The sequence below is a fragment of the Phodopus roborovskii genome, unplaced genomic scaffold (genome assembly GCF_943737965.1).
Source record: "Phodopus roborovskii unplaced genomic scaffold, PHOROB, whole genome shotgun sequence".
NCBI lineage: Eukaryota > Metazoa > Chordata > Mammalia > Rodentia > Cricetidae > Phodopus > Phodopus roborovskii.
The window spans coordinates 45,558,610-45,572,533 of record NW_026126511.1 but is presented as its reverse complement, the minus strand read 5'-3'; the positions used below and the strand labels follow the sequence as shown (position 1 = coordinate 45,572,533).

At 47.1% G+C, this 13,924-nt stretch overlaps 1 protein-coding gene across 1 annotated transcript in view; it reads right to left on the bottom strand.

The window, feature by feature from the left end:
* Dock5 (dedicator of cytokinesis 5) overlaps window positions 1–13,924 on the bottom strand; it is a 180,710-nt gene that overhangs the window by 7,976 nt on the left and 158,810 nt on the right. The window contains exons 39-48 of the mRNA XM_051195461.1: window positions 13,790–13,879; window positions 12,947–13,051; window positions 11,515–11,656; window positions 9,754–9,835; window positions 8,937–9,021; window positions 8,050–8,136; window positions 4,729–4,905; window positions 3,342–3,425; window positions 2,382–2,519; window positions 880–1,046 (exon numbers count right to left, since the gene is read on the bottom strand). Coding sequence (XP_051051418.1) covers window positions 880–1,046; window positions 2,382–2,519; window positions 3,342–3,425; window positions 4,729–4,905; window positions 8,050–8,136; window positions 8,937–9,021; window positions 9,754–9,835; window positions 11,515–11,656; window positions 12,947–13,051; window positions 13,790–13,879 — 1,157 coding nt within the window. The remainder of the gene's footprint in view (window positions 1–879; window positions 1,047–2,381; window positions 2,520–3,341; window positions 3,426–4,728; window positions 4,906–8,049; window positions 8,137–8,936; window positions 9,022–9,753; window positions 9,836–11,514; window positions 11,657–12,946; window positions 13,052–13,789; window positions 13,880–13,924) is intronic.

The window sequence follows — 13,924 nt, the reverse complement described above, 5'->3', positions numbered from 1 at the left end:
CCATATTAAGAGGATGCCATATAAAAAAGCATGGAGAGGAGCATGCATTTAGCTGCTTGACTTCCTATAAAGAGCTGAGGGCTTGTAGGAACCTAAAGCTCACATCAGTTCTGAGGTGGTACCAGTAGTTAGGAGCCAGGGACGGAGAGTAGATTTGGAGGAGGCTGGGAAGATATCAAGGAGTGAAGTATCTGTGCAAGTGTGAGGACCTGGAGGCCAATCCCCAGCACTTGTGTAAGAACAGATGGGCAAAGCACATGCACCTGCTCCAGCACTGTAGGCAAAGATGGGGATTCTGGGCTCACGGGCCAGCCAGTCTAGACTCAGGGTAATTTCCAGGCTTAGAGAGAGAGCCTGCCTCACAGGATCACGTAGAGAACAACTGAGAAAGGTACCCTGATGCCAATCTCTGGTCTCTATATATGATTGCACAAGAACACCTACATGTGCTTGTGGTACACACACACACACACACACACACACACACACACACACACACACGCACGCACGCACGCACGCACGCACGCACGTGCACGCGAAACTGTCTGCTAATGCTTCTAATAAACTGTTAAATACATGCATGAAGAGTTTTGTTTTGTGTGTGTGTGCGTGTGTGTGTTGTATCATTTTCTACCTTTGGAATTTTGTATTATATTATTCTGTGATTAATTGATAAAGCAAATTAAGTTTGAAATTGCTTCCAAAATGATACACGTGAGGAGAAATTAAGCTGTGCCTAGAAGGCAACTATGTTTAGTAGGTGGTGAAGTATTAATTTCTCATTTTCTATTTTTAGTAACACTGAGTCTCACCTTGGTGCCCAAAGCTAATGTCACAGGTGCTGTCCTATATGCCCTTAAGTGCAAAGATCAGCCTTACCCATCAGATCCTGGCCTGGAGGGTGCATTGTCAGAAGAGTTGGAGGAAGTGGAGACCACTGAAGAGGCCACAGAGGTGACAGACAGCCTTCGCAATGTGGAGGACAGGATGTAGGGCAGTACCATCGAGCCTGCACGGCTTGGCTTCCTCTCTGTCAAGCTGGATGGCTGAAAAACATGTAACTCCTCAAGGTTAGCAGCCTGCGATGCATCCTGCATGCTCTGGGGCAGCTGCCCTGTTGGTCTTCTGAACATATGGAATGTTGACTGAGGAGCAAAGTCTAAGGTGGTGGTGGAGGGGGCAGTCACAGAACTAAGCTGAGCAGGGTGAGTGAGTCTCAGGAAGCCCAGGACGCTACACTTTCACAATTATCGCCAGGGACTCACCACCACTGCCACCACGTGACATCCTACTAAATGTGCTTTGCAACATTGGCTGGGTTCTAACAATGACAGAGGATAGTAGGTTAAAGGGAGGCTCAGTCTTTGTGGTCCAGGAATGTGGGCACAAAAGACACACACATACCTAGAGATTGCAGTAGGCGGAGGGAAAGTGCCAGGAAGAAAACTAAACTGGGCACTGGGCACTTTGGCTGGGGGGGGCGGGGATCAACTTAGCCCAGCCTTGAACTCCTAGCCATCCTTCTGCCTCAGCCTCCTGAGTACTGAGACTACAGACACGCATCACCACACCTAGCAGGACTGGGTCGTTGGTGAGTGGAAGAGGTAAAGAGGCTTTGGGAAAGGTCCTCTGGGGGGGGGACCCTAGGGGGAGAGGTGCAGAGCTTTGATTTGAGGAAAGAACTTAAAAGTTGGGGGTTCAAAACAAGAGAGAAAAAGGTGAACTCAAGGACGAAAGATCACAGCAATGAACCAGAACCATCACACCATCAATTGTGTGTGACAGAATAGCAGCACGTTCCCCCTCAGCTCCTGGGGAAGGTGGGGAGGAAATCCACTATCATGCAGCCTCATGAAGTGTCAAGGATGGCAGAGAAATAAATTAGTCAGGTGTGCACATTGTAAAATACAGCTTACAACACTTCCTCAAGATCTGACAACCAAACTTTTACCAAAACAGAAAAAAGTAATTGGAAAAGCTATAAAAAATTAGGCAGGACAGAAGGAATGGTCTATGTGTGGAACAATGAGAGTGACATGCCCCCGAGTGTTCTCAAAGTGCCTGCCCAGTCCAGCCACCTTGATACACAGTGTCAGCTGGTCATTTGTTAAACTTGTAAACGTGGGCCTTATCCCATCCATGAACTCAGACTTCAGTTATCTGTGTTTCATTAAGATCTCCATCCTGACGGTTAGTCAACACTATCCAGCCCAAGGATGGTTGAATGACTCAAGGTGGAACAGGCTCTCTCCTGTCTGCCCCTTTACCTATCATCATAGGTACTATCATACCTATGCTGGTATGACTCATTTGGCATTGGAACCCTGAGCAATGATGTGAGGGACCAGGGGAAGCTTGAAGGCCATTTAGACAAAGCTTACCAGCGTTATGACCCCATATAGCTTCTCTACTTTCTCCTTCAGCTCGCGGAAGCATGAAGACAGCCGGTCATGCAGCGGCTTAAGTTGCTCTGTCAGCTTCTCCCCATGGATGCGGATCCCTTCTGTGAGCAGAGGTATCTGAAGAAAGGGCACAAGGGGAATGAGAGACATGGTGCGGGAAGAAGGGGAGTTCGGACTTGGAAGTTTGGGCAAGATGGGATGGAGTCATCGAGGCTAACTGACAGCATTATCTAATGGAAACGCCACTTTTTAGTCTAGCCTTGGGGACTGTGTCAAAGGAACAGAGAAGATGCAAAGACTCAAGAGAAGCCAACTGGCAATGCGAATACAACTGAGCACTGGGGTAGGCATTGATCTTAGACTGAGTGTGATGGCTGTTTGTCCAGTAGTCTTTATTAAAATGGTAAGAAAAAAACAAAAACAAACAAACAAACAAAAAACCAAAAACGACAGCCATATGTGCCAGCAAGAAATCAGATTACAGAATCTCTCTCTCTCTCTGTGCATGTGTGTGTGTAAATGCGTGTTTGTACATGGGGAGGCCATGGGACAACCCCTGCTGTCATTCCTAGATGTTATTCACCTTGTTTTGCTTTTTAAAGAAAGGGTCTCTTACTGGCCTGGAATTTAACCAACTAGGCTAGGATGGCTGGTCAGTAAATCCATGAAATCTGCCAGCTTCACTTCCTCAACACTACAAGAGGGTACTGCCACAACCAAGTCTCTCTCTCTCTCCTCTCTCTCTCTCTCTCACGCACACACGCACAGAGGGAAAGAGAGACAGAGACAGAGAGGGACAGAGACTGAGAGAGAAGGGAAGGCCAGAAAGTGGCTGGTAACTACACGTAAGCCCTGAAGCCTGTCTTAGGGCTGAGTGCAGTGGACACCCATGGAGTACTGTGCACAGCTGGCCAGCTGCGTGCCTCCCCGGCTGCATACCTGTAAGGCAATCAGCCGCTTGAGCAGCTCCACCTTCTCCTGGTCCTCAGGGTGTTCTTGTAAGTACTTTTCTGTAAAAAAAGCCTGAAAGCAGAGTACATGCAAACATTACTTAGGACATTCCTGCTGCCAGTAGAGAGGCGGGCAGCTTCAAAAGGGAGAGAGCCTCTCATGTAGTGATAACCAGGATGTCTAACTGACAACTCATCCCTTTCACAGGACAGCCTTTATTGCACAGTGAATAATTCAAAAATGTGTACTAAATAAATTCCTATCTACATATGGAATGGCTCCCTTATTCCCAAGCCCATCCTCTAAGTTGGGAAGCTTCCTCACTGTGCAGGTACCTACAGCTCAGAAAGGGGACACCTGTGTCCAAGAGCATACAGAGGCCAGTAGAAAGCCAGAATGAGGTCACAGGGGTGACATGTCACCCTCCTCTGGGACAGAGTACAAATGGAAATGAGAGTACCATCCCATCTTGGGCCTCCTCGGAGGGGTTTCTTGGCCACATGTAAGTTTATATTCAAGAAAGACTCCCAAAATATTCAGCCACTGAGCATGTACCAAAGCAGCTATGAGTCCTGTCTCTCACAGGACCTTCAGGATCTCTAGCAAACCCTATCTAGCAGATTATACATGGTCAGGATGGCTCGTATGTCATTTCAGAGTAACAGATGTTAATATCCAGTTAGTAAACCTATATGTAAGCTATGTTGGCAGTTTGAACAAGCAATGTCAGCAATAGGCATGTGTATTTGAACACGTAGCCCCCAGCTGCTGGTGCTCCCAGGGGAGGTTATAGGATCTACAGGAAGCGGAGCCTTGCTGGAGGAAGTCTATCTATCCCTGGGATGAGATTTGAGAGTTTAGTCTCACTCCACTTCCTGTTCCCTCTATTTTCTGTGGATGTGAATGTGATCAGCTAGCTTCCGGCTCTTGCCACCACAACAGGCCATCCCTTCCTGCCATGATGGACTCGATGCTTCTGGAGCCAAATAAACGCTTTCTTCCTTAAGTTGCTTTTGGTCAGCGTTTTATCCCAGCACCAGAGAAGTAAGTAATACAAGTTGAAATTGTCCTCTGTCTGTACAACTTGGCTCAAGTCAGACTGGAGAGTCCTGGAAAACCATTCTACATAGAGCTCTGCTCTCCCTAGAAGCGGCTTCAGTGGAAGTGCACCCTGGGCTCTGGGACCACCCTGAGCCTTCCTCCCATGGAACAGAATGAGGCACCAGGGCCCGGCACTCTTTCGTGGAGGCTTCACAGGACAAAGTGAGGCCAGAGACAACCCTTGCGTATTTCCACGTGCCCATTCAAAGAGGGGAGTGGCACATAATGCAGAGGGAGGCCCGTACATCTTATGAGAGCCAGGAGCTGGACTTACCTTCTCATAGTTGGAAAATCCCCCCATGACAGCTGGGTCCACAATGCCACTGAGCAGCATAGAGAGTGGGTGCACAGAAAGGGAGTGATCCCAGGCATGCTGCTGGACACAGTTGCTGACTCTCTCATTGGTCAGCTCCATGGTTTCTATGGCATTCTCCAGTGGGCTGATTTCTTCCTGAGGAACACAGCACATGGGAGAAGAACCCATCGTGAGGAACACTGCAAAAACTGAGACTTGATCACTCTTCTCAGGAGAGAAATTGTCCACAATCCCCAGGAGCGTAATATTGTTAAGATTCTGTTTATCAGGCCCCCCCCCCAGCTTTTCTGTTGGTCAATTACAAATTCAGCTATGGAAAATCTCAGGAAGTGGAATGCTGCAAGTGTGGGTTGTGGAAATGACTGTTTCTCAGAGCAAAATATCTACACAAAGTGTGAGGCAAAAAGAAAAAAATCTAGAGCTGTAAGGTGACGGTCTCTCAGGCAAATCCACCTCAGGGGCTCTGAGACAGTTGCTGCCTAGTGGATCTGAGACTCTCCTGTGCCACTGAAAATGGAAAATGTCCCTTGGAAAATTCAGGTGCCTCCTTGGTAAGAAAAAGCAAGTGATTTTGAAATCCCTCTATGCAGACCCATGCCTCCTCACCTTAGGGTAGGGTCTGCCCCATACCTTATGACCTTAGGGTAGGATCTGTCCCATGTCTCATGACCTTAGGGTGGGGTCTGCCCCATGCCTCATCACCTTAGGGTGGAATCTGCCCCAAACCTCATCACCTTAGGGTAGGGTCTGCCCCATGCCTCATCACCTTAGGGTAGAGTCTGCCCCATGCCTCATCACCTTAGGGTAGGGTCTGCCCCATGCCTCATCACCTTAGGGTAGGGTCTGTCCCCAAATCTTATGACCTTAGGGTAGGGTCTGTCCCATGCCTCATCACCTTAGGGTAGGGTCTGTCCCCAAATCTTATGACCTTAGGGTAGGGTCTGTCCCATGCCTCATCACCTTAGGGTAGAGTCTGCTCCATGCCTCATCACCTTACAATAGAGTCTGTGGTTAATGGAAGTCAGAAAGACCAGGATGACTGAGAAATGAGGCTGAGGTTTGGATGAAAAAACAATCACAGGGATAGATTCCTCTTCCAAAAATGTCCTCAAAATTGTATTTCCCAAAAAGGTGGCCCCTTCATCTTCCCCACTATTGGCCACATGACCTCCAATCCCAGAATTTGTTCCTAACATTACTACCCAGAAAGCATAGTACATTTAAATAATGATGATTTCTCACTAGCACCGAGGAATACATCCAATTTTAGATAATACTGGCCAGGAAATATTTTTCTCTTCCTTTCCCTTTTCTTCTACTCTTTCCTTTCTTTGTTGTATTGAGACAGGGTCTTGCTACATGTCCAGGATGATCTTTAACCCATTATGAGGACCAGACTAGCCTCCAGCTAGCACTGGTCTTCTTGATTCTCTCTCCTGAAAGTTGGCATAGGCATGTGCCACCATGCCCAGCTCCAAGAAATGCCTGGTCCCAAGAATATCTCTTTTCTTCCTCTCCTCTCCACTGGGTATGAAAATCAGTGTCTGTGTGTGCTAAATTAGTGCCTAACATTGACTGTACATGATCAGCCCAGGAATTATTTCTCAAATACCTACTTCATGCTAAGTGCCATACTGTGCACCAGTTACAAAAGGGATGAAAATACGCAGCCAGCTCAGAAATATGTAGGGGAACTGGTTCTTGACTTTTGAAGGCACCAAAATTTTTGAGGATGCAAAGTGATGTAGTATGTATATATAACCTATACATATTTTTCCATATACTTAATTAATTTGTTGGGGACAGTATCTCTCTATGTATCCCTGGTTGTCCTATAACTCACTATGTAGATCAGGCTGGCCTTGAACTCACAGAGATCCTCTTGTCTCTGCCTCTCAGGTGCTGGGATTAAAGGGTTGCACCACCACATCTGGCTTTTCACATATTTTAAATCATCTCTGGATGACTGGTAGCACCTAGACCTATAGTGGTAGATATTATACATTATCTAGGGAATAAGGCAAGGGAAGAGTCTATATTTTTAGAATAGAAGCAGGTGTGGCACACAGTACACAATCCACAGCTAGGAAACCCATGGTTGAGTCACTGAGAATGAGTGCAACTACACATTCTGAGAGTCCACTGTAATTCAAAGCTGGTGGGGGTATATAGTTTTAGTAGGCACTTAAGATGTTCAAATATGGTGGGTCAGAAACATGCTCAGAACGATAAGAGCACAGATACCACAAAGGGTGTCCACCCGTGGTTGGGTGTTCCAGAGTTGGCTGCACAGAGAAGGTGGGTCCCACACTTAACTTGATGGGAAATAACACTGAGCAGTGGCAAGAGGACATTGGAGCCTATCTCCCCTAAATGACCCAATGTCATTAATTACTTATAGAACACCAAAGTCTAAGTTCCAACAGATTTTCTCAGAGATAGGAGACAGATGGAGGTGGAAAGACATGGATGAAGGTGGACAGAGGGAGAAGGAGATGGACAAAGGTGAACAGAAGGGGGAGACAGCCACGAGGCAGACACACATGAAAGGAGATGAGTACAAAAGGGTGGGAGTGGATGGAAGTAGATGGAGATGGATAGAGAAAAATGCCAGTGGATAGAAATGAGAATGGGCTCTGTAGGGCAGGTGCTAGGAAGCCACAGGCGGGCCTGAACACAAGACACATGAAATAGTTGGGTTTGCTCAGTGGAATCCACACTCTGAGGTAATGAGGAACACCGGCTGAAAAGACCAAGGCTCTCTGGCAATAGGAGACCGTTTTAGTAGTACCAAGCAGTACGGGATGAGTACGGGGGATAGAGAAGACGATCAAGTAAGTATTATAAAGGCTCAATGGCAACTCTGGGGAGTATGGGGCAGGAGCTGCAGTAAGAGTGACACAATGAGCTGAGAATGAAAGGGGCTTTGGGGAAAATAATGTGGCAGACAGGCAACTCCCCAGAGGCACGCCAGCAATGTTTCTGAGCACTGGCAGCATTATGGGAGGGGGGGTGCAGGGGACAATGCCCCTTGGGCCATGAAAGAGTCATTCTCTTGAGTGTGACCTTTCGGGTTGGTGTTGTAACATCAGTTTTACAGAGTGACCTCATTCTGCAAGTGTGCTTCTTATTTTCCCTTTAAAAAACAAAGTTGGCCAGAGGAGGCAAGTCAAGCTGGTGCAGACTGCTGTGGAGCTGAACAAAAGCTGTTATTATTTTTGCAGACAGAAAGGCTCCCACCACACATGCCCTGCTGGAGAATCCGAATGACTGACTCACTGTTGAAATCTGTTTGACTTCAAACCACTTGAGGATCCCAGGGAAGGTATAGGCTGTCGTGTATGTGGTCCTTTCAATCCACATGGTCTGGTACAAGAAAGAAAACAAAATGAAATGGTAGTCAGCTTCTGGGTCACACCCGGACCCCAAATCTCTGGCTCAGTTGTGAGAATCCCGTTCTCACACTGTCTATTAGGAAATGGAACCCAACTCTTCATAAAACTCAAGGACTGCGGACTTTGAGTCTGCACAGGGTCAGTCTTTCACTCTCAAGAAGGAAATTTGAGGTCCGGGAGGCTTGGGTGTGCCTTGCCTAAGGTCCTATCAGCAACAGGACTAGAAGCAGAGCCCAGATCTGAGAGCTTCAGTCTCCAGGCCTTCACTGAGATGACACCTTGCTTTGTCAGTAATTAGTAGTTAATGTTCTCCTACAGGGGAAGCTTCTATCTGCTCGTGTGTGTGTGTGTGTGTGTGTGTGTGTGTGTGTGTGTGTGTGTGTGTGTGTGGGTGGGTGAGTGCGTGCATGCGCATGCTGATGAGGGGGAAGACACTGCACCTCACTAGAAGCAAATGAGCTGGAGAGATAGCTCAGGTAGGGAAGTGCTCGCTGAGCAAGCCAAAAGACCAGAGACTGATCTCCAGCACTATGTACAAAGCCAGGGGCACTGGTACACACTTATAGTCCTGCTGCTGGGGAGCAGAGATGGAGGAAGATTCCCAGGGCTTCACTGGCTGTCCAGCCAAGCTAGGCTGGTAAGCTGCACTCCCAAATAACAAGTAGAGAAGCCCATGAGGTATGATACTCAAGGCTGACTTCTGGCCTCCAAATGCTCATGTCTAATTCTCACTCCTACCCACACCGGAAAAGACAAACCAAGGGAACTCACCGCAAACTCATTTTCTGGGTCCTTTTCTCCTTTCCGGAACGGCCGGGAATATCTGAACTGCTGCACCTCATTGGCTCTGTAGTAGCTGGGAAAGGACAGAGCAACTGCACTGGATCTCACAGAACCAGCTGGCAATCACACATGTGACACTCCTGACCCCGAGGTTTACATCTATGGCCAGAGGGGCCACATTGAGCTCCTGGGACGGTATATACCTGGGTTCATACCACCTCTTATTTTTCATACTTGAGAGTTTATTTTTACAGTTCACCATTTTATTTTATATATATATGTGTGTGTATGTGTGTGTATGTGTGTGTGTGTATGTGTGTGTGTATATATATATATATATATATATATATATATATATATAAATAATTTTTTCTTATTTTACATATTGATCCCAGTTCCCTCTCCCTCCCTCCCATGCCCCCCCACCCCCATTCCCACCCCACTCCATAGGGAGGGTGATGCCTTCCAGGAGGGATCATCAAAATCTGTCAAATCATTTGGAGTAGGGTTTGGCCCTCCCTCCTGCCTCTAGGTTAAGGAAGTATCCCTCCATGGGGAATGTGCTCCCAAAGTCCTTTTGTGCACCAGGGATACATCCTGGTTCCTATGTCAGAGGTCCTGCAGACTGCCCAGGCCTTCTAACTGAGAGCCATATTCAGGGGGTCAGAGTCAGTACAATGCTGGTTTCCCAGCCATCAGTCTGGGGGTCCACGAACTTGCCACTCTCTTCCCCTCCACTGCTATGATGACAGGCATGTGTCATGCCACACCTGATCTTTTTTCTTTTTAAGAAAGAACCACTCACTTCAAGATCTGCTCTGGAACCGGTTTGTCTTTGTAGCTGGGCGGTAAACTCATCACGGGCTTCACAGTGAAGCACTGCAGGTCTGAGCACTTGTTAAGGAAAAGGCTGGCCCTGCAGGGGCCTCAGGCAGTGAGGCCCCTGTGTCCATCTCTCCCCTCCTGTCAGCAGGGGCCAGTACTGCACTGAAATGGGCTCCCATATACACTGTCACAATGTGGGACACACTCTGTGTGGTCAGACACCTGGCAAACATCCTTGTCACATGAAACAAGTGTCAGGCAAGCAAAAGCAAACATCCGAGATGTTTTCAAATGATTTCTTTTGGATACACATTCTCCCAAAAGAGCCAGACTCCACAGCCCATGGAACCAGAGCTGCTACTTTTAGATGTTACTGGTCATGGAGTGAGTCCCTTCAGGGGGACTGAGTGTTCCGAATACATCTTTCACACAGCAACATACAAGATGGATCATTCTTTTTTAGCAGAGAAGAACTTACAGCTCGCAAGTAAAGTCAGACCCACCAAAACAACACAGGGTAGGGGTTCCTACTGGGATGGGATGAACAGTGTTAGAAAGGGTTCCCTTGGCATCCCTTGCCATGGCAGACACAGCCTGCCCTCTGGACCTACAAGCTCTGTACCCAAAGGCTGATAACTAAGCAAAGATTTCCAATATTTCTTTCTGTTACCAGCCTGTACAGACCCCCCCCACATTGTCCCTATTTCTTAAATGATACAGTATGATAATATTTACAGAGCATTTACTGTTATCAGGGACTGTTAAGTCAACTAGGAGCAGCTGGGGAGATGGTACAGTTACTAAAGTGCTTACTATGTAAGCATGAGGGTCTGTGTTCCAATCCCTAGCACACAGCTAAACACATACACACGCACACACACACACACACACAGAAAGAGAGAGAGAGAGAGAGAGAGAGAGAGAGAGAGAGAGAGAGAGAGAGAGAGAGAGAAAGAGAGAATTTGGGAGAACATATATAGGCTATATGCAAAATCAATGCCCTATACATAATAACAGCTGCAGATTTGGATATCTATGGGATGGTAGAAATGGTAGAAAGAATGGCCTGGGAGGGTGTGGTGGTTTGAAAGAAAATGATTACCAAAGGGAGTAGCACTATTAGGATGTGTGGCTTTGTTGGAGGAAGTGTATCTCTGTTGAGGTGGGCTTTGAGATCTCCTTTGCTCAAGCTACACTCAGTGTGGTAGTCAGTTCACTTCCTGCTGCCTGCAAATCAAGATTTAAAACTCTTAGCTCCCTCTCTGGTATCATGTCTGCCTGTATGCTGACATGTCCTGCCATGATAATCATAAACTAAACCTCTGAACTGTAAGCTAGCCCCAATTTAATGCTCTCCTTTGTAAGAATTTCCATGGCCATGGTGTCTCTTCACAGAAATAGAAACCCAAACTAAGACAAAGGGTGTCTTGGAGCCTTTGGCTGGAAGTGTATCAAGAATGCAGCTAGATGACTGTGCGTGGTTTCAAGGTTTGCAACAGAATCCTGAACCTCCTTTAAGCATCCCCACTGACTATGAAGTATATTCATTCATACTCAACATTTACTGACCATGTTATCCCTAACGGCCCCAAAGAGTTTTACACCGAATGGTTGAAGGATGTGTCTGAGAGCTCAGAGCACATCTGCCTGCAGAGAAGTTGTAACTCTTAGTTTATCTGGTGTGGCCTGGCCCATCCCAGGGTAAAGAGCAACTGGGCCACTTTCCCTGTGGCAAGGATACACTGCTTTGGGGATGACTTGATGTCCTCTCCTGGTGGTGTGGTACTGGTCATCTTCTCAGCATTGGGGAACTGGGTCAGCAACCTCAAGCTGAAGTCTTCTCGCCTCTCATACTCCTTTCCCCGGTAGATGAAGATTTTGTTCTGCAGGCCAGGGAAGCCAAAGGAAGGCATTAGATATGAAGGGTGAAGGGGTACCTGGAGCTCAAGACAGAGAAGCCCATTGTGCTCCTCTGTCAAAGCTAAATCCACCAAGTAAGTTCTGGGTGACCATTCTCTGCATCCCCAACAGGCAACGGGCAACATCTACTGGGTGGATATTAGTTTATCCCTTCTTTCCCTAGGTGACGGACATGGGAGTTGGACGTAGACTTTGGTGGCTATGATTAAGGCTGCTATGAACATTCCTACAGTATTTTGGAATGATTAGATTTCTATTCACTTGGGTAAATACTCCCTAGGTTATAAGCTCTTTCAGCATAGGCCATCTTCCTTGGTTGTGTAATTTAAATTTTACATGCACATGTTAACATTTAACTCCCCACCTGGCCCCCATTAGCTTGTAGAATCCCTGAGGGCAGAGAGAAGTCTGAGTAACTTCAGGACATTTCTGCTTCTTCCCAGGTGCCTGGCACAGAGTGGACAATCAGTAGACACTAAACGAGGGGCCACTGCTTCCTCATTAAGTCCTGCTAGGAGTGTGAGTGGCTTTCTTTTCCCACTTTTTGTTGTTATCGCTGGTTGGTTGTTTTTGCAGCATGGTCTCATGTAGCCCACTCACTATGTAGCTTGGGAGAATCTTGATCCTTTGGCCTGACCCAGTTTATGCGGTTCTGGGAATCAAAACCAGTGCTTCTAGTATGCTAGGCAAGTACTCAACCAATTGAGCTACATCCCTCCTCCCACTCTCTGTTTTTTAATTAAGAGTATGAGAGATAATATATATTTAAATGAAGCTCAACATTCTCAAACTGTAAAGTCACTGTGACAGTATATAAACTTCTGAGAAGAAGTAAGGGGTCTTTCATGCTTGTTATTACTACAAAAATGATTTTACTTTGGGGGAAATGTTTGTTATCTTGTTCTTGGGATATCTGGTTTCAAAGTAGCCTCGACTGGAAATAAAATAAGTAACAAAACACATCCATCCACACTCTTCCAAGTTTGGCCCATGGATGTGGCTGATGGTGTTTTCTCTTCTCTCCTTGCACCTGGAAAAGCCATTGAACAGAGACTCTGCCAGAATACCAGTGGTGTCAGGGGTGTGGGGTGAAGAGGCCAGCACTCAGGAAGAGGCCTCCCTCCCTGACCCTACCTCCCACAGCAGGAACGTAAGCCAGCAGCTGCTGCTGTCCATCTGGAAGAGAGATAAGTCTCCTCTCTCTCCTGAACCCCACTCCTAATGGCTCTGGGGACCACCCCCAGGCTCCTCACCCGCAGGAAGGAAGGGAAACCCTGTCCATAGTATCCCACAGCAAAGTACTCAGGCTGGGGCCTCATGGCCTTAATGATGTTCTCATAAAATGAGGCTCTTTTTTTCTGCAAAACAAAACAACACATTCCGCCAGGAGGTTACCAGGAAACTGTCAGGGGAAGAAATAAAGAAGAAAACAGTCAGCCCACTTGCTGTGTTTGCTCATGTAGCAGACAAATGGAAGGTCTTTGGAGACCACCTTGTAGGCCATCGGGTGGCTCAGTACTGGGATCCAGCATTTGAGGCTTGGGCCTAGGATGGGACTGGGAGCCCTACAAGTAATTACTGAGATCCACAGGCAGGATCTGAACTTAACCAGGTGTGGGACGGGAGATGCTGAGGGACTTTCTGCTTTGAGCAGGTGACAGCCACCTTAGGCTGTCTTCTCACTGTAAAATTTTGTTTTGTTTAGTATGAATGTGTGTGTAAGCACACATATGCCATGGTCTGTGGACAACTGTTCTCTCCTTCTAAGAGAACGTGGGATTGAACTTGGGTTGTCAGGGTCAGCAGCAAGTGCCTTTCTTTACCCACTGAGTCATCTCACTGGCCCAAGACAGATGGATTTTGATGAACTTATGATGTCCCATAGGATGGGGCATCATTACCCAGACTCAGTGTCTCCCCTTCCCTTCCCAGGGGACTTCAGGGGAGACAACCTGGAGGACAATAGTCAGAGCTTTTAGGATCACACATCCTTCATTTTGAAATCAAGTAACTTTACTTTCCCACTGAAAAGTGTACCCTGGACCCAGATTGTTCTTTAAGTGTCCACTTTAGCAGCCCTGCTGGCCCAGACTTACCAGGAGGCTGCCCAGGCCCTCGTAGTCAAATACTTTGCTCTCGTAGGTCTCAGCCAACTCCTTGCTCAGTTTGATGGCTTTCTCCCACATCTTCAGAAGAAGGAAAGCATGGTGAGGATGTGGTAGACACACAGT